This window comes from Anabrus simplex, chromosome X (genome assembly GCF_040414725.1).
Source record: "Anabrus simplex isolate iqAnaSimp1 chromosome X, ASM4041472v1, whole genome shotgun sequence".
In the NCBI taxonomy this organism is placed as follows: Eukaryota; Metazoa; Arthropoda; class Insecta; order Orthoptera; family Tettigoniidae; genus Anabrus; species Anabrus simplex.
The window spans coordinates 73,712,384-73,734,129 of NC_090279.1; the positions used below are offsets into that span (position 1 = coordinate 73,712,384).

At 40.5% G+C, this 21,746-nt stretch overlaps 1 protein-coding gene across 1 annotated transcript in view; it reads right to left on the reverse strand.

Annotated features, from left to right (window-relative positions):
- Positions 1-21,746, reverse strand: part of LOC137503094 (hemolymph lipopolysaccharide-binding protein-like) — a 54,232-nt gene that overhangs the window by 21,868 nt on the left and 10,618 nt on the right. The window contains exons 2-3 of the mRNA XM_068230544.1: positions 13,307-13,432; positions 2,301-2,436 (exon numbers count right to left, since the gene is read on the reverse strand). Of these exons, the coding sequence (XP_068086645.1) occupies positions 2,301-2,436; positions 13,307-13,432 (262 nt within the window). The remainder of the gene's footprint in view (positions 1-2,300; positions 2,437-13,306; positions 13,433-21,746) is intronic.

A 21,746-nucleotide genomic window follows, 5' to 3' on the forward strand; every position in this document is an offset into this window, starting at 1 on the left:
GAACACGAGTTTCCATTACTCACCTTAAGCATTCTTCTGTAACACCACATTTCGAAGGCCTCTACTCTATTTCTGTGCTTATCATGTTTATATCCAATGCAGTCTCTCGTTTCAGACAAATACTTCCACAAACGACGGCCTGAATTGTATATTCATTGTGAGTGGAACGTTTCGTTTGCAAGAAGGCTTCCCTTAGCAAATCCTATCCTTCGATGTACGTCCTGCTAGATTCTTTTGTCATTGGTTATGCTACTTCCTAGTTCCACAAATTCCTCCACCTCCTTAATCGGTACAATTCCTAGCCAAATATCACCTGCTTCACCTGACTTTATCTACTACGTTCCACTGCTCTTATTTAGGATTTCTTCGATTTCCTCCAGAACAATGGCTACTTTGCTATATCCCATATTGCCTGCGCTATATACAAATTAAACTGTAGGAGAGGCAGAGTACACACCTGCCTTGCTCACTGGCGGATTGTTGCCTCCATTATTCTGACAACTACAGTTTCTATTGTTCTTCGTTCCCTATATTAAGGCAATGCATCTGTGAAAATCCTAAAATCTACAGTTTTCATCCCTATCACCTTAGCATTTTGATCATTTAATATCAGTATCAGCATGATACAACATACAAAGTTTCAAGTTTCTCTCAGTAACAGTTTTTGAGATATTCATAAATTTATCAATATTTTTAACAATTTTCGATGTATTTATAAAATGCTCCTCATGCCAAACGGCTCAACAGATCTGGCTTAAAATTTGATCTTGGTTTTAAAAGACCAATATAAAAGAAGTGATGTGTGGGTTTTGACAAATTTTAATTACACTGAAAGGAACAAATTATTTCACATAGGCTTAACTTTTAAAATATATTTTATGATGATCATGATGAGAAAAAACTAGATTGCCACTGAACTATTGCATGTATTTTAAAATTTGCACATCCGTTTGTTATTATTTGATTGAAAACTGTGGCATGAGGAGCATTTTGAATCTTGAAAAGTGCTGGAATATAAATTCTGAGGAAAAAGATGTTGAAATTTTGGAGATGAACAATAGTCCAATACCTGAAACTAGTTGACTTAAAACTCCCCAGCACCATGTGTTGGACCTTCTGCTGCCTTCTTCCTGGCCTCATTAGCAGTTTAGAGAGTTTTAGTTTCCTTCGGGCTGTTTTTAACCCTTGTCACTCAGACACTCCACTGTGGTCAATTCTACGCTTGTCCCTCATTACACTAATTTTCTGTCTTGAGTTGCTAACTTTAACACCCCTAACACTAGCTTTTAGTTTCTCACTTGCTTCACAACCCATGTTGAATTCAGCAATTGCTGATGTTACAGCAATCTCCAGTTCTTCATTTGACATAAGCACTTCCTTCGGATACTTATCCCAAATTACATTATGCATTCCCCGGGCACAATATTTGGTGTGGGGATTTTAACTTCCCCTACTTGATCTAGTAAAATAGTACTTACATTCTTATTCCTGTTAGAAATGTAATTGTTTCAATTTATCCAACACTTTACTAGGTCGTTTCTTCCGGCGACTACAATTCTCAAATCTTCTGTCCATTATGTACACTGATAATAACACAACCTCACAAATTCAAACCTCAAAAACTAAGCTGCTTGCACTAAGTAGATACTGTTATTGTTTATGGATCATTTATAATACACTTATTACAAATGTAACATTTAAGAAATTACAGAAAAGCAGAGTAGGCCTAAAACACGATTGATAAACACAAAACGTAAGATCACAACTCTTTGTTTACATTCAACACACGGACAAGCTCCATCCTTGAAATAAGCGCCAATTCCACTCGATATATCGTTAGTCCATCAGAACAGCCAACATAAAGACCCACAGCAACAAAATTTCTTACATTCAACCCGCACGCTCAATTCAAAATCTACGAAAAACGAAAGATATTCATGAGAATAGTGTCGATGGGAGGCAACGCCCACTTGCACCGGGTCATTTAAATGGCCACTAAGGGCTTTAAATGGCTTATATTTAAATAAAACAAAGCTCAAAAATAAAGTACAAGGTATAACCTTTATGAGAACATAAAAAACTAAAAACTGGATTTTTTTTCACAATTTGCACCAAATTTCACCGATACATTGCCCTAATTCCAATCCTCTCAGGAATATCATAACGCGTAATCCAGTCTACATAATCGAACAGGTAGGAGACTAACACGAGCACGCTCCCTAGCTGATAACCGCCCACAAACATTGGGGTCCTACTGCTTTGAGTTAAGGGATACCGAGTGTGTATGAGAGTTTCATTACCGTGTACTGGTGGATGTACAGAAGTCACCGAAACAAGCTGCTCAACTTCACTGCTATCACATGATCTTCTTTCTTGGTGGACATTCACAGCTAATTCCCATTGGTTCTCCGTCGATGTCAATCGCCGCGTGTCAACCTGTAACGAAGATAGCAAACCTTAGACATAGAAAATTATGGACCTACATTTAGTTGACAATCCACTGTAGTTCCAAGGTGAATATGGAGCACGCATTTCAAACAATCCTGCCTCATCACACTCGTGTTCATTTTCTCGAACGTCACAAGAGATTCCATTATGCCCATCTGCCATATCACACAACGATGATTGATGTTTTATTCGACGTTTCGCCGTAGCATAGAGTGGATAACCAACAATGTACTCCCAGATATGCTATTTGTTCCTTGTTCTTAGATATTACTCTGAAAATCGCAGTTCCATTTTATTCAGTATATTGTTCGTGTGTTTAAATCTGATTTTATAAAAACCGGATTTTCGTTTTTTTGGACATCATTCTCCTGCTGTGAAATTGGACAACATGTCCAACAAGCTATTTGTTTATTAAACGACGCTTCTGATGTCTCATGTCCAGCTTCAATAACCAGTGTTGCTAGGTAACTCGTAACTATTTCGAGAATTAACTCTTAAATATTAAAGAGCATTTTGTGTTCGGTTGATCTGCATAGCTGTGAAAAATTCAAGCTCACCAAGAAGATTGACGACGTGCTCCAAGTCTTCGACATCTGCTTACCACAGATAAAATCAATGTTAGAAGTTTGGAGTGGAGGAAATCAACAGCCAATCACAGATAACAGGGAGGGAGTACTTGTTATGATTCCGGGCAGTTTATCAGTAGATAACGTCTGGATGGACTACTTGATACCAGTACGGCTCCAGGCTGTGTACAAATAGATAAGACTTGGCTGGACTACTTCTTATGGACCCAGGCAGTTTTAGTGGAAATATATATTTATACAAAGAATGAAGAGCAGATAAAACTTCTTGGCAGATATGTAAGATATGTCCAGACCAAATCATGCGTTCTTCCATGATAACGCTCAGGTTGTTCACTTGTGGTACAAAAGGAATTGCAACATTCTGAAGGATTACTCTCGGCAATGGACGTTTATTAATACTTGCAATTTGATTTTGATGGCCAAGAAGGATTACTTGTGACTTTGTAGGGTTCACTTGAAGGCCGTGGGCAGCAGACCATTTACTAACAGTCTGTAAGCCAATGTTTAGTAAGTCCATATTTTCCTGAAGGTCTTGTGCTGTAGAGTCTGTGTAGAGTTGAATGTCGTCAGCGTACTGCAGTATTTGCAATGTCTTAAATTCGATGATACGCCATTCACAAAAAGTGCAATAAAAAAAAAGGTCGGAGTACAGAGCTTTGAGGGACTCCCCTATTCACGTGACGCCACGAGGGAACGATTACATTATTAGCTTTCACACATTGTTGACGTTCATGAAGATATAAATGTATGTATGTATGTATGTATGTATGTATGTATGTATGTATGTATGTATGTATGTATGTATGTATGTATGTACACGCATCACGAGAAAACGGCTGAATAGAATTTAATGAAAATCGGTATGTAAAGTCCGTGGATGGGCCACTACAATCTAGGCTATAAATAATTTAATTCACGCTGAATGAAATGATAGTTTAGGGGTTGGCCTAAAATTTAATTCTCCAATATTTATATTATTATTGGTCCTATCGATAAATACTACATAACTAAAGTTTTATTGAATTGAATTTCCGACCATTTCTGTCATACATTTTTACCGTACCAGCTGTGATAACAGAAATATTCATACTTTTTTTTTTGTTTCTGAGTCCATATCAACGCCGAGCCACGAGAAATTGGGTTAACATAATTTAATGAAAATCGGTATAGAGAATTGGGAATAAAACTACAGGCTAAGCTGGATGAAAATGTATTTTACGGGGAGGTGCCCAAAATTTAATTTTTAAATACCTATGTTACTGGCCCTATCGAAAAGTACTACGTAAGAAATGTTATAGAGAATATAATTTCCGATCATTTTATATATCATTCAGTTTTACCTACCGACTGTGATAACAGTGGTATTTCAGAGTCAGAAGAAAACTAAATGTGAAGGCCTAAAATGTCGAAAGCGTATAACATTGATCAGCAATATCATTACATTGACCATTGTTTGTTGTGATGTTCTTCGTCCCTTATGCCGCCACTCATATCCGATAGATGGGATTACTACTGTGTACCGAGTATAACAGACTGACTGAATATTGGCGGAAAAGAGCTGGGGAGTTTGAAATCTTTCTCCTTTAGCATTTCATTCCTCTGGTTCATACATTTTCTGATACTGCTGATACGTAACACACTGGTTCATCATAGTATTCCACCTGTTCGGTTCCTACTATGACGCGCTGTTTTGAATGAGCAGTTGCACACTTAGGCCTAAGGCAGAGGCTTACTTATTAGTAGTAGTAGTATTATGGCCTGGACTAGAATGATAATTAGGCATATTCCAAATTATAGCACCACAATTCACTAAATAACACAAACTTCAACCCTGAAAAGAGCCGTTTCTTAAGAAAAGCTTCTCCCTCTTCACTTTTATTAGATTCTATATTCACTTTATTCCAAATTAGCAGTGAAAATTGTTCTCCTGTGGCTTGGAGAGGAAATTTTCCTCCAAGTCAGATAGATTTTTCCGCCACCAGTGTAGTGAATTGAGATTTCCCGACTCATCGACTACTCCTAGGAAACAGATTAGTAAAAGGGAATAATTTTCGCCCTGGGACTCTCCCACTATTCGACCACCATCGCACCCACCGAGAAAACGAAGAGTGTTCACGGACCACGGCTGTCTGCGGCTTGGCCATTCCAGCTCAGGAATTTTGGACTGTTAGATCAGTGGCGTAGAACTTTTCGTTGAAGGTCAGAAAATGTTCGGTTTTTCATTTGATCGAGTATTTCATATAATAGCATTGCTTTTAATGGCGCCGTTCCTACCGACATCATTGTAATGACGTATGTTAATTTCAGTTGGGAAAAACCACTAAGACAATCTTTCTGAGGATGTAAAAAGGCAGGTAGAAGTGAGTGTCTGCCATTATAATGAAAGCTTCCCAACCTGATTGTGACTGATGGTAGGTAAGCGGGCCTAACATTACAATGAAAGTTCCCTAACCCAGTCTTCATATGAGAAGACTTTGGTGACCTCCCCGTCGCATTTCTAGGGTAACGTTAAGAGCTATGCAATACAACCTTGCTTACAACGTGTACACTACTTAACCTAGAATGATGTGTGCAATGTAGAATTTTGTAGCGAAGCACGGGTACATCAGCTAGTATTAAATAAATACGTTGATCGGGGACAACCTTGTCTAACTCCCTTTCTAATACTGGCATTTTCTTCTACCTGCTTGATGATTATTTTCGTGCTTTAGTTCAGATACAGTTGATTAAACATTCTTATATCCTTTCATTCCAGTAACTTAAACGTTGAAAATCATACTGGAAAATGTACGATGCTTGAATACTAACAAAACATGGCTACCGTTCCTTAGTCGGTGTAAAGGACACCTAGGTGGTGTTAACTAACACAGTATACCTTTCAAGGAGAAATTTTACAATCAACGACAAACAAGAAACTATAACAAGATGGCTGTCGTCTTGTTGACAGTTAAACGTAAGAATTTAGTGAAAACATTGTCATAAAAATCTCAGCCACGGAGGACAACACAATCACATATGTAAAACACACCAACAAACTTCGCAATCAGTAGGCGAACCCAAAAGAAGCATAATTTAGTTGATTTCAGTACAGAGATTTCTCGACTGAAGTCAATGGTCAAATCCACATCCCCCTTAGAGTAGAGTCTGTGAGTATTAATTCTGCTAACTACTAAGTCCTAGCGCATCCGGCGACCATGTCGCGAACAAGCAGACTGCATGTCTTGGGGCAAGCCGATTAGGAAAAAAAGCAGATATAATTTAAATTGCTTGCCTAAGTCCCAGCGATAACACTACACATGTAAGTAATTACTTCTGCTATGGGATACTTCACTGCTATTCCTTGTCTCTTCTTAAATCCGTTAGTGGTTAGCAAATGTAAATCAGGTTTGGGTTTGATCAGTGCCTTCATAATATACAGGTCGTACTGTGGAAAGCGCGCCAACCCATCAGCTGATCAATTGAGATGAGCTAAGCGAATGTTACAAGTTGTATTTGCGATTGTAATTCATAAGGATTGGGAGGATTCTGTGGATAATTGTGACTGTTGAAAGGCATAACTTAACATTAATTTAAGTATAGTGAATATTTCTTCATCAAACTTATCATATCAGAATTTACGTAAACTGCTGTTATTAAGATAATGAGACAGTAGAGGAGCAAAGACAGTTCAAATCGCGGAAATGACTCAGCACTTTTTTAGCTGAGTCAGCACACGAGGTCTATTAGTGTAGCAATGCACGTTCTAATGCAAGGTGATTTACCCCTAGTATAGTAGGTGAGAAATGCCGATTTGCGGATTTTGCATAAGAGAGCGAATCTAACCTTACTTTCGCTATCTTGAAGGGACTGCCCGTAGTTTTACAGCAAGATGCCCTTCCCGACGCCAATTGAACAAGATGGTGGCTATACACGGCATAGCGTCGCTTGCGCAGGATGGCTGCAGCTGTTATGAGACGGCCTAGGGGGCGTTTGTGCAGGATGCCGGCTATACACGGACTTTTATGGAGAAGGGTGACGGCTATGGGCGATTGCACAAGATGGCGGCTATACATAGGCTCGGCTATACATGGGCTCTTATAAGACCCTCTAGTGCAATAAGGAATACTTTGATTAAATTTAATCTCCTAGCAGTCGAATTAATTATCGGATAAACCTGTAACTTGAAATTTCGATTCGGAAATATACTATTTGAATCTGTTGGCATGGTTTATAATCATGTAGCTCATGTGAAAAGTGAAATAAGAAATACATAGCTTACATTTAAGCCCCTAGCAGTCGAAAAAATTATTACATAAACATGTTACATGAAATATCGTCTCAGAAACATATAATTTCAATCTGTCGGCATGGGTTATAAGCTTGTAGCTTATGCAGGAGCTAAATAGCCGAAACAAATTCGTGTTACACACATGATAGGGAACGGAACTCAGGTGTCATATCTTATTAGATGGGCAAAAGGGTAAAATTACTCTTCCTCCTCCTCCTCCCATTTTTCCTAGGGATAAAGGGCAAAAGGGCTAAAGGCATTTTATTAGAAGTGCAAAAGGGTGAAATGACTCTTCGTCCTCCTAGGGTTAAAGGGCTAAATAGCTAATGGGCTAGTGGATAAAGGGAAAACGGGCAAACGTTCTAAAGAGCGAAAGGGCTTATATTTTTGTAGGATTTAGGATGCCTCTTCTCTCCTTATCCGGGCTTGAGACCGGCTGTACAGCTAGAGGCGGAGTTAACACCCTAAGAAAGTCAGAATATTGAAGAAAGTGTTTGTACTAATATAGGTAATCGATCTACTATGTGCTACAGAGGGATGACTTATGTGAGAGCTGGAAATGTAGGAAGATGTTTAGGCTGTTGTGCTGCCGAGAGAGAGCTTACAGGAAAGGTCTTTACTTTGAATAGCTATTACTAAATGATATTTGTGCAACGTAGTTCTTGTTGTACTTGAAAAATATTGTTTATACTCTATGTAACCAGCATTTGATAAGCTCTTAGAAGTTGCAAACGTTTTACGATTATGTTGGGGTCTTTACAGTATCTTACGTCTACATGGGATAACAGAGGCTTGTTGTGAACTTTACACCAAATGCAGACATTTGATGTGTAGGGACTTGTTTTAATGTAATACGTGCTTCAGCAGTAGCGTTTCCAGGTATAAACTTAACTTGTTTGATAGCAATGAAGCGTTGATATTTTCTTCTACGTCTTTATCTTGCATCTCTGTTTGAGGTGTTTGCACGGTGACAGAACGTGCAGTAGACTTAGAAAATAAGGTAAAATCATAGAACTCTAATGTCAATGAAATATTGAGATCTTTTTCTTCTTCTCCTTTTCCATTATTATCAGCTTCGTTATCCTTATTATTATAATCGTGATCTTCTCTCTCTTTATCTCGAAATGTGTGCGTAGTAAAAGAACTTGTAGCGGTTGAGGTGCTCATGGATAGGACATGCTAAGATAGCAGCTGTCATCTTAACGACGAAGGCATACGAAATTTAAAATTCACGTGTTTTTGACAAGTTCTAACCGCATCGGCGTGGATTATGAACTTCGGGTGCTGGCGCAGCATACCATGTGTCCGTAACGTCACGACCACATGCTCTTCTTTGTAAACAATGCCACGAGCTTCGCAACGTGCTTTTGTAATAACTGTCACGGTGATACATGTCATCTTGACGGACCCAAACATCACTTTTAAGGACAATAGAACTTCGCTAACATCACTGCTGGCATATTTTCAACGCCAAAACTCATTGCTGCCACCTTACGTACGTCGTGGCGCGGAATTCATCATACACGTGCTTTCTGACACCTCTCAAGATAACAGCTGCCATCTTTAACCACGTGAGCGTGGAATTTTAAACAACAGAATATCGCTAACCTCACTGCCGCCATCTTGAAGGGGCTGAAACTCACTGTTACTACCTTGGTTATACGCTTTTGTGTTAGTTTACTGTTAATCGTTAAGCTGTTCGCATCACCGAAGTAGAGAGTAACAAGTGTTTAGTAGATTTAACTTGTATCTTTTAAAGAAAAATCTGTTAGCAGAAGGTAAATTCCTTCATCTAAAATCCTATTTCTAGCTATATTAGCAAAGAGTGTGGAAAAACATTTTCCCTAGACTATCACAAGAAACGTCATGAGATATCAAGTAGGACAATTTTTCAATGCAAACATTGTAGAAGAGAGTTCAGGAACGCATACAACGCTCAACGTCAGGAAGCCGCTTGTAATGTAGCATTATCGGGAAGAAAATACAAAGAGCTAAACCGCAGTCAATCAAACACTGACTTATTTTTTAAAAGTACACCTCTGCGAGAGATTTTTAATTCTCCCTTGTAGTCTTGGCCTGCTAGAAGTTCTGTTACTAAGCGCACATTTCGAGGCAATGTCATGATTATGATAATAAGGATAACGATGCTGATAATAATAGAGATAATAAAGGAAAAGAAGAAGAAGAAGAAAATTTCAAGGTTTCATTGACATTACAGCTCTATGATTTTACTTCATTTTCTAAGTCTACTACACGTTCTGTCGCAGTGCAAACATCTCGAAAAGAGATACAAGGTAATGTAGAAGAACATTTCAACGCTCATTGCTACCGAAACAAGTTAAGTTTGTACCTGGAAACGCTACTGCTGAAGCTCGTATTAAATTAAAACAAGTCCCTGCACATCAAATGCCTGCATTTGGTTTAAAGTTCACAACATGTAGACGTAAGATACTGTAACGACCCCAACCTACTCGTAAAACGTTTGCAACTTCTAAGAGCCTATCAAGATGCTGGTTACATAAAGTATAAAAAATATTTTCGAAATTCAACAAGAAGTACGTTGTGCAGGTATCATTGAGTAATAGCTCTTCCAAGTAAAGACCTTACCTGTAAACGCTCTCTCGACAGCCTAAACACCTTCCTACATTCCAAGACCTCTCCTTCACTCTCACCTGAATCATCTTCCTGTAGCATATAGTAGATCGATTACCTATATTGGTACAGACTCTTTTCCAAACTTTTCACTTCCTTAGGGTGTTAACTTAGCCTCTAGCTGTAGAGCCGGTCTCAAGCCCGGATAAAGAGAGGAGAGGCACCCTAAATCCTACAAAAATTTAAGCCCTTTCGCACTTTATAACGTTTGCCCGTTTTCCCTTTATCCACTAGACCATTAGCTATTTATCCCTTTAACCCTAGGAGGACGAAGAGTCATTTTACCCTTTTGCACTTCTAATAAGTTGTCTTTAGCCCTTTAGCCCTTTATCCCTAGGAAAAATGGGAGGAGAAGGAAGAGTCATTTTATCCTTTGCCTTTCTAATACGATGTAACCCATGAGTTCCATTCCCTATCATGTGTGTAGCACGAATTCTTTCGGCTATTTCTCGCTCCTGCGTAAGCTACAAGCTTATAACCCATGCCAACAGATTTAAATTATATGCTTCCGAACCGATAGTTCATGTTACATGTTTATGCAAAAAAATCCGACTGGTAGGGGCTTAATTGTAAGTTATGTATTTCGTATTTCACTTCCCGCATGAGTTACAAGCTTATAATCCATGCCAACAGATTCAAATAGTACATTTCCGAAACGAAATTTCAAGTTACATGCTTATCCGATAAATTGTTCGACTGCTAGGGGCTTAAATGTAACCAAAGTATTTCTTATGGCACTAGGCGTTCTGTTTAATTTAACTTTCCGCATGAGCTACATGCTTATAAGCCAATCCAACAGATTCAATTAGTATATTTCCGAACCAAAATTTCAAGTAATAGTTTTATATTGCACAGGGCGTTCTTTTTAATTTCACTTTCCGCATGAGCTACATGCTTATGACCCATGCCAACAGATTCAAACAGTATATTTCCTAACCAAAATTTCAAGTTACACGTTCATCTTATAATTGTTCGACTGCTAGGGGCTTAAATGTAACCGATATATTTCTTATGGCACTAGGCGTTCTGTTTAATTTCACTTTCCGCATGAGCTACCTGCTTATAACACTGCCAACAGGTTTCAATTGTATATTTCCGATCCGAAATTTCAATTTACATATTTATGCGACAATTTGTTCGACTGATCGGGGCTTAAATGTAAACATTATGTTTCTTATGGCACTAGGCATTCTGTTTAATTTCGTTCCTGCATACGATACAAGCTTATAACCCATGCCAACAGATTGAAATTATATGTTTCCGAACCGATATTTCATGTTACATGTTTGTACGATAATTTGTTCGACAGCTAGGGGCTTAATGTAAGCAATGTATTTCTTATAACGCTACGCGAACTGTTTATTTCACTTTCCGCATGAGCTGCATGCTTATAAGCCATGCCAACATATTCAAATAGTATATTTCCGACCCAAAATTTCAAGTTACATGTTTATCTGATAATTTGTTCGACTGCTAGGGACTTGAATGTAACCAATGTATTTCTTATAGCACTAGGCGTTCTGTTTAATTTCACTTCCGTATGAGCTACATGCTTATAACCCATGCCAACAGATTCAGGTAGTATATTTCCGAACCGAAATTTCATGTTAGATGTTTATCCGATAATTTGTTCGACTGCTAGGGGCTCAAATGTAACCAATGATTTCTTATGGCATTAGGCGTTCTGTTTAATTTCACTTTCCGCGTGAGCTGCATGGTTATAACCCATGCCAGCAGATTCAAATAGTATATTTCCGAGCCGGAATTTCAAGTTACATGTGTATCCGATAATTTGTTCGACTGCTAGGGGTTTAAATGTAATCAACGTATTACTTATAGCACTAGGCTTGCTTATAATAGCCCATATATAGCCAAGCCTATGTATAGCCGCCATCTTGCGCAATCGAACATAGCCGTCATCTTTCTCCATAAGAACCCATGTAGAGACGCCATCTTGTGCAATTGCGCATAGCCGGCATCTTTCTTCTTAAAATACCGCGTATGGCTGGCATTTTTTGCAATCGTCCCTAGGCTGTCTTATAAGACCCTCTATATATCCGCCTTCTTGCGCAAGCGTCCCTAAACCGTCCCACAAGAGCAGCCGCCATCCTGCGCAAGGACCCCTAGGCCCTCTCATGAGGAGCTGTTTATAGCTGCCATCTTGTACAATTGGCGTCTTTACAGATTGAACGGATGCCCCGTCCCAACACCACATTTGAGATCCACTTTCCGATCCTTACATATTTTGTGATATCCGCCCCTTCCAGTCGCCATCTTGTGCAAGTCTTTACGTCTCCATCCGACGCGTGACCTCCCCTCCTCAACAAGATAAAACATGTCGACAATCAATCCTGTTACAGAGGAGAATTGTGCTGTGCCCTCTACCAAGAGCAACATACACAGTCTGTTGCTACCTTACATTACTCGTACATTTCAGATATACATGTATTTTTGTAAAGATCTGAATAGTCAGCATATATTCGCCCGTGTTCTGAACAGAGAAACTTAGCTCGGTTTTAAATATATCTTAGGAGGATGAAAACAATAGAGATTGACACGCAGGCAGACGGTGATTGCACGGAATAAAACTCAACTGGAAACTACCTCTCTCCCCTTATTTCTCGAATATAACATCAACTCTATTGCGCAAACACAATAGTCTCCATAACAGAAAAAATTAATCATGAATTCGTACCCTGATATCTCTCTTCAGTCTAGAATAAAAAATCTCGAATACATGCAACACATGGATTCGAACCCTGATATCTCTGATTAATGGTGGAATAAAACATAATCAAATAATCAAACTACCTCACTTATTTCGTGTCCTCCCTGAACCATTTGTGCGTTTATTGTCTCCGTATTCCTGTTAATGCATAATAATTATTTGTTGGTGAAGAGAAAACTCTCAAGCTTCGACCGTGTAAATCACACTTCAAACCTACTTAGATAAAATTGCATAGTCCTGACTTACGAGTTGTCATGCGATTAGAGTTGGTAATGATCTCACCTGTTGTATTAAATCAACATTTGTGAATATTTCATAATTAAAAAGTAGAGACATGTTATGTCCTTTTATTGCACGGTCGGACGGAGTAAATAGTTCGCCTCTTTGCGTGACGTCATCAGAGACACAGAACGGCCTGTATATCACGAAGGCAGTGGTTTGATACACTATGATATCAAGTACCTATCAGATTATTTCCACAAACTGTGGTTTGAAAGTTGAGTTAAATTCGAATGGCGCATGCAAACATTTTGAATACAAAGCACTAAGAAACACGTATTGATAACATAAAATATTATCCATCCAACACAGAAGCACAACTCTGCAATTGAGAACACACGGTACCGTTATCATCCAATGTCCACTGGCGTTCTTGCGGCCATGCACAGACACGTCCAACTTAGAGCCCACAGACGATGCACAGTGATCTGCGCTCACCAGTGAAACTGCCAGCATCAGGGGCAAGAGAACCTGGAACAGGTACAGAGTTCAACAGTTATCTATGACTGAAGGGACATTCCAAAGGAGGTTGTGACAGAAAATTTGGTACTTCAAGGCAGAAAACTGATTTCGGTTTCATCTGTCCAACCTCAGTCAAATAAACACATGACCATAGATGTTCAGCCCCGTTTGAAACCTTTGATGGTCAGTTAAGAAAACAGCGTGCAATATTTACCTGTGTAATGTAATCGTCTGTTTCCCGGTGCAGTTTTATGTATTCTGGCAGGATTTATGAACTTGATCCTAACTATTTGTTAGTTACCATCATCATGAGAGCTTCGTTAGTCAAGAGACACTTCCCGATCTTGATATTTTGACATTTTATTACGGTTAATATTCATGTTTAGTATAGTTTTTCTGGTCTTGATGATATTTTGAAATATGTTTTATAGTTTATGTACCGGGCGGTACACCTCCACGCCGCTAATTTAAAATGTGCGCCAATTGAAACTCCTCTGCTGGAGGAAGTCTGAACCTTATTGATCGTATTAATTTTCAAGTTTCTCAGAAGATGTCACTACGTGGAAATTTTGGAGTTTTAGAACTGTGTCATTTTTGATGTGTTTTTGTTTTGCTTGAAGTAAGAAGTGTGAACTCTCTCTTCTAGAGGACACTACTGAAGATCAACAATAGTGCACCCTGGTGGGAAGTGAAAGAACTTTTTTTGGAGAAAATGTAATTTCAAAAGTTTGTTCTTTGCTAAATTTCTTTCTGTTATTGTTTAAGTTGGCTGTATACCCCTCTCTTTCCCCTTGTTTTGTATGTATCCAATCCCGAATTTCTTCAATTTATTTCTGACCAATCCGAGGTATCTTCCCCCAACTTGAATATGTTGCTGTATCCTACCCAATAAAGTGATTGTGGGCGGGTGTTTTCTTTCCCCTAACGCCTAGAACCTTCCGCGAGAGTATATAAACTGCTGATTTTTGGGTCTCTGCGCCACTTCTGTTCCATCTTTCAGGGTGTAAAGTACATAGCAGGGGGCGGGAAGCGCCTCTTTCTTCGGCGACAGTCAACAACCAGGTAATGGCCGATTAATTCCTCCTGTTCCTGCTTGCTCAGCAGTTTTAACTCTCGGGGCGGGTCCGAAGTTTTCTTCATTATGTAACCTTCCTTAAGATGTAAAGAAACTTGTATCTATTTCATCTTTTAAACTGCATATCGGGATAGAGAGTGCTTAACCCTCTCGAGCTCCCAATCATATTGTTTTGAGGTGAACTTATTTTTCTCAACCTATTCTTCGTTAATATAATGTAAATTGTTCTTTTCTGAAGTCACCTCTGTAGTATGGGATTAGCCCTTGCTTTAAAGGCCTAGCGCCAAGTAGGTTTTAAAAACAAAGTGTATTAGGAGTGCAGATCGCCTCCTCTCAAATTGTTATTTTGGAGGTCATGTAATAATAATAATAATCGTATGGCCTCAGCTACCGTTTGCAGACATTTCGATTTGACGCCATCTGGCTGTCTGCTCGTCAATTTCGACGTTCCGGTTTACTCTGTCTGCCATCTAGCGGACCTAGAGTAAACCGGATCTCTCTTGGGCGTCTATGGCTGAGATTTAATTAATTTTGTCGGGTAAATACCAAATGTATCACCAGAGTTCTTTTACATGCCGACATCGTACGACATGGAGTGTCGAATGGACTTTTTTCCGCCCTTCAAAAATCCGACTACCTCTGCCGGGTTTGAACCCGCTATCTTGGGATCCGGAGGCCGACACTCTACCACGGATCCACAGAGGCAGCTTGGTCATGTAATCAACCTTCTTTTCATTTAATAGACCTCAGTAGGTTGGGTATTTTACCCCTGTGTCTATGTCCAGTGAGGACAAGTCGAAGGTGCAGTTTGGTGTGGCCTTTGAGAGGCTTAAAGTTGAGAGCGAGTGGCTCTTTTTGAAAATTGAGTGTTGTATGCCTCGTGGAGGCTTTTCAGTGTAATTTGGAGCAAGGGCTCCTAGGCATGAATGGGGTTTTCTGCCCCACCGTTGAAACTTGTGTTTGGGGTAAAACTGAGCTGATTGCCCAAGTATTGTGAAGTCAGGGCGCGAAGCCCAAATCCTGTAAATATTGTAATTACCCTTTTGACTTGCTACTTTGTACCTGCCATGCTTGTTATTTCCTTATTTTGAAAAGAAAATATAACCTTGTTAAATTTTAAATTAATTTTACTTTCGTAGCTTGAGACCCGTTCACACCCGCACCTTCTTTCACCTCTACCTACCGCTAAAACACGGTAACAAGTGGTAGCAGAGCGTGGTTGAATGGGTCTCATTTCAGCCCCTTTTGACGGCTAAACATTATTTTGTTCCGAACTCTAACAATTTTCTCAGTTGCTGGAATTTTTTTTTTGATTTTTTCAAAATTGTTCTGTCATCATGCCCGGCCCTCGCGATGTTCTCCATCTTAACTATTTGCGCAAGGAGGAGTTGATCTATGAGTTAACTATCAGAAATGTGCAATCTGGAGGCACGGTTGCAGTAGACACCAACAAGCTTAGAGAGTCCCTTGAATTGCCCATTTCCATCCCCAATTTGGGAGAGAAAGAAATTGACGACTCTCTTTCCACGATCACGGAGAATATTACTGGGCTAGCTTCGGTAGTTAGTTTTTTTGATGAAAATGATCCTTCTCCTAATCAAATTAAGCGTGTGCAAGCTAGGCTGTTTCATTTTTCAAATAGAGTTAACGATCTGTTGTCTCTAAAGTTGAATGACGTTCAGAAGAAGGAAGCTAGTACGCTGCTTGAAAATATGTCTGAATTATCTAGCAAGGTCACTCAATTGTTAACGGGGGAGGTTCCGCCCAAAAGCGATCTACCCACCACAGTGAATGTAGGTAGTGAGGAAGAGCCTCCTAAGGGAGAAGCAAATAGGAAAACCGTTGCTGCTCAAACTATCTCTGCCCCATTAGACAACGAGTCTGAACGTCGTAACTCATTGACTAATGTACGTTCTGAATTAACTTCTTTGCCACTTAAACCTTTACCGACTATGTCACCTGGGTTCAGTAGTTTGCCCCATCCATTGGCAATGTTGCTCAGGGGTATCTCTAAGTTTTCAGTTAATACCACTAGTGAAGTAATTTCATTTTTAAGATTTCTAGTTGAATTTCAGGATCATGCCCTTGTGTTTTCTCTTTCTCCATGTCAGATTTTGCAAATTATCTATCCTTATGCAATTGGTATTCTCTCTGATAAAATAGTAAGAGCCATAGCTGAACAGTCATCTATTGAAGATTTTCATGCACACTTGCTTGCAAATTTTATTCCCGCCCGCGCGAGGTCATCTCTGATTCAGAAGTACTATTACCGTGTACAACGCTTGGATGAAAACTTGGCTGATTTCATACAGGACATTAAGTTTTATACTAGGGTGTTTGCTCTTCACTTTCCTGAGGATCAGATCGTACAAGCCATTGTAGAAGGCATTTCACCACCCTATAGGTCATAATTGTGTTTCGCGGCGTGCCCGCAAACCTTCTCCGAACTTGAAGCTTTGGCCGTCTCAGCGGAAGGAGTGAGATACGCCGATTCCTTGCGTGTCGCGAAAGAACCCCCGCCTTCTTTTAGTAATACTCGGCCTCCACCTCGCCGATCAGTCACACCCCGTAAATGTTATGCTTGCGGGTCGCCTGACCAACTTCGCAATAAGTGTCCACTGATCAAGTCGAGTGGGACAAGGAATGGGGCTGGTTCATCACAAGGCTGTTTTAAATGTGGGGCTTTCTCACATATCGCCAAGAATTGCCCAAACTCAAATAGCACCCCCTCCTGCTCAACTTCTGGTGCAAATTCCACCAATGCCAATAATAAAATATGACTAGCGGTTTCGGCTGAGTCGACTAATTCTGCTTCCCAAGGCTCAGCCCCTGACAAAAAGGTCGTGAATTCAGGGAACGATCAGTCTTCAAATTCATCTTTTGAATGCCCTAAAGAATGTCTTAGGATTGCGGCGGACACCCCCGCACCTGTTCCTTTTCTTAAGATTGAGTTAAATAATGAACCTGTAACAGCTCTCTTAGATTCAGGCAGTGTTTGTTCGATTATTTCGGCTGAATGGTATTCTAAATTGAAATCTGTTTGTAAACTACCTGTCTATGTTTCATCTCCTGTTCAATATGTTTCGGCTAATTCATCTCCATTAGAAATTCTAGGTTCCGTACAGATCAAAATTCGTATTTTTAAATTTACATGGAAAATCAAACTGTTTGTGGCTAAGCACTTGTCTTGCCCCATCATACTGGGAGCGGACTTCATTTCTCACACTGGTCTCGTGCTCGATCTCCAGAGTAGGTCGTGCACATTCAAGTTTGCGTCCAATTGTAAAATTCCCTTGTTAAAGTGTAATTCTGTATCATGTTCATCTATTTCGCCTACCCAGGATGAGATGTTGTTAGACCTTAGACATCTACCTGAGGAGCAGGCTGATAGTATTCGTAAATTATGTCAGTCATTTCCTGAGGTGTTCTCGGATACTCTTGGTGTTACTGACCATATTGAATACAAAATTGAGGTCACGGATTCGATTCCTGTCCGTTTTCCACCATATAGGCTATCTCCACTTAAAATGAAGGCATTGAAAGAAATCATCGATCAAATGTTGAAGGATGGTATTATTAGGCCCTCTAAGTCGGCGTATTCTTCGCCTATTTTTCTAGTCCCGAAACCTCAAGGAGGCTTCAGGCCTGTCATTGATTATAGGGCTCTCAATCGGAAGGTGGTGTTACAATCTGTGCCCCTTCCCGACCTTCATTCTTGTTTTTCATGGTTCCGTAAGGTCAAGTTCTTTACTATCTTGGATTTGAATCAGGCCTATAATCAAATTCCCCTTGCCGAAGAGTCTAAACACCTTACAGCGTTTGCCACAGACTGGAACTTATACGAATACAACCGCGTGCCTTTCGTGCTCCCCACGGGAGCAGCTGTACTCACTAGGCTACTAGATAGGGTCTTCTCGGACATCAAATTTGAGTACTTATATCACTACTTGGATGATGTCGTCGTATTTTCAGAGACTTTTGAAGAACATCTAGATCATCTGCGAGAAGTTCTCGATCGCCTTCGTAAGGCTGGGTTAACTGTCAAGTTGTCCAAGGTTGCCTTTGCTAAGCCCTCTATGTCATTCCTAGGGCATATTGTGTCACCTGATGGTGTAGCAGTCGATCATTCTAGAACACAGGCCATCCGTGATTTTAAACCTCCCAAGGACATTAAGGGTATCGCCAGGTTCATTGGTATGGTGAATTTCTTCAGGAAGTTTATTCCTAACTTTGCTAATAGAGCGGCGCCCTTAAACCTTCTTCGTAGGAAAGGCATCAAATTCGAGTGGGGACCTTCTCAACAAGCCGCTTTTGAAGATCTTAAATTAGCTCTCTGTAATGCCCCTGTACTTGCTATGCCTGATTTCTCGAAGAAATTCATCGTCCAAACCGATGTGTCGTCGTCAGCAGTAGCGGCAGTCCTTCTTCAAGAGACTGAACTAGGGAGGCGACCCATCGCCTATGCATCTAGGACTCTATCGGCTCAAGAAGCCAAGTATTCCATCTATGAGCTCGAAGGTTTGGCAGTCTTATTCGCCTTAGAAAAGTTCTGTCTCTATCTGGAACACGTCAAATTCGACCTGGAGACAGATAATCAAGCTTTAAGCTGGGTCTTAGGTAGGCCGCGTCGTACTGGTCGTATAGTCCGTTGGGCCATCCGTATTTCTGCCTTCCAATTCGATGTCAGGCATATCAGAGGTACTGAAAATGTTGTTGCTGATGGACTCAGCCGTATGTTTTCCAACGACGTCGAGACCTATGAACCGGTCGACAGTTCATCACCTCCCGAGTCCATACTATTTGATGTTAATGCCATCTTAACAGATGCTCCCATGCTCTTTAGGGATATCGAGAAATACCAACGTGATGATCCGACGCTGGCTCCGATAATGGAAACCCTTTCTTCTGGGGAACATGTTGTCCCTTATGTTCTGAGGAATGGTGTTTTATGTTGCCCTTCGAGGCATGATAAGATGATGAAAGTTGTCGTTCCAGCTGTTCTTGTACCTATGATCTTCAAGTACTATCATGAGACCCCATTGGGCGGGCATCTCGGAATCTTTAAAACTCGTGAAAAGATTCGTGAAAGGTTCATTTGGAAAGGTATGGACGGTGAAATCCGTGAACTTGTAAAAGCTTGTAAATCTTGTTTGCTTAGTAAACCCACCATGTCCACCAAGGTAGGCCTTCTGTCTTCGCATCAAGCGTCGCGCCCCATGGAACGCCTGTATATCGATTATGTAGGACCCTTCCCCCAGTCGAAGGGACATGCCAACAAATTCATCTTTGTATGTGTAGATGGTTTTACATGATTTTCCTGGTTATTTCCGACTAAGCTGGCTACCGCTCAGTCCACCATTACTTGCTTAAATTCTATTTTTGCTTCTTTTGGTCCGTGCCAATATATTGTATCTGACAATGCTAAGGCTTTTACATCTAATTTATTTCGTAAATTCTGCTTTGACTTGTCCATCTCTCATGTAACTACTTCTGCTTATTACCCTCAACCATCTCTGGCTGAACGGGTTAATCGTAATCTCAGGTCCGCGCTTATTGCCTATCATCATGAAGATCATTCCAGGTGGGACACGTCCCTGCATTGGTTAGCTTTTGCTTTGAATTCGGCGGTTCATGAATCACATAAATTTACTCCAGCCTCTTTGATGTTCAAGTTTGTTCCCAACACGCCGCTCTCTAACCTCTGGTCTCTGAGTGACATTCTACCCGAGACAATAGATCCGGACAACATCAAAGATCTTTGGAAGAAGGCTAAAGCCAATCTTAAAGTCTCTCATGAAAAGGTTAGGGAAAGGTATGATCGTGGACGGAGACCCACCCCTTTGAAGGTAGGTGACCAAGTTATGGTCAAGAATTTTGTTCCCGCGGGCAAGCTTGCCCCCAGATTTCATGGGCCTTGTATCATTCTCGATTTCCTTACGCCAGTCACATTATTATTGAGTAATCCAGCCACCGAGAGGATATTTAGGGTTCACCTGTCTCAGGTGAAATCAGTGTAAATTATGTGTCAACTTGCTTCATATAATTTGAAAGGAATATGAAGGTTATATTTTTTGAGTTTCACTTTTAAGGCTTTCTGCCCCTTCTATAAATTTTGGTTTCATATTTAAGCATTTTTGTAAACCTCCCCCGATTTGTTAATCTGCCATTCTGTCCTTACCACGGCCATTACCACGCTCCCGTCTCCTGCTATACACACTGTGGCTTGCTTCTATTAAATGCCATGGATATCTGCACGCCGCTGGCCCCTCAACCTCTCCACCAAGCCTGTGCCCTCAAAAAAGATGATGGTCCAACAATATTCTGCCGCCTAGCTTTAATGTTTCAGTGCCCCCGCAGCCGCGCGGCGCTGTGCCGCGACTGGGTTTGAGGACGGGCCCCCTCGACCCCAGCGAGGACGACATGTGCACGGCGAGCCGGAGCTCTCCTCCCGGCCAAGGCTGATGTGCGGCGCACGACCTGCTACTTGCCCGCAGCCTGTATATCTTCACCGCGGGCGCGGCGTGTTTCAACACCACTGCTCCCCTCATAGTGCGGGCGAGCGGTATCTCAGGGTACTTGAGGGGTCCGAGCGGCCTCCTTTGGACGCAAGCTGCAACGGCCGGTCTGGCCATCCAACTTAATCAACATCAACTACATGAACTGTTACTATAAGCAATGACTACACTTGGGAATTCAACAGCAATATTTGGTGGACATTGCAAAATTTTTCTTCACTTTCAAGTATTAAAAGTTTATCTTCTGAATTCCACTTCTACTACCATAAAGACTTTACTTCACCTGCAACAACAAAATTTTGAAACTGAATCAAACCACATTAAGAAAATCTTATACATTTTTCGGCAATTAATCTCTATATCTACATCAAAACTTGGACCTGGTTTTCAAACAAATTTCATATGTCACCCCTGGAGGAACATTGGGGGGGGGGGGGAGGTCTGTACCGGGCGGTACACCTCCACGCCGCTAATTTAAAATGTGCGCCAATTGAAACTCCTCTGCTGGAGGAAGTCTGAACCTTACTGATCGTATTAATTTTCAAGTTTCTCAGAAGATGTCACTACGTGGAAATTTTGGAGTTTTAGAACTGTGTCATTTTTGATGTGTTTTTGTTTTGCTTGAAGTAAGAAGTGTGAACTCTCTCTTCTAGAGGACACTACTGAAGATCAACAATAGTGCACCCTGGTGGGAAGTGAAAGAACTTTTTTTGGAGAAAATGTAATTTCAAAA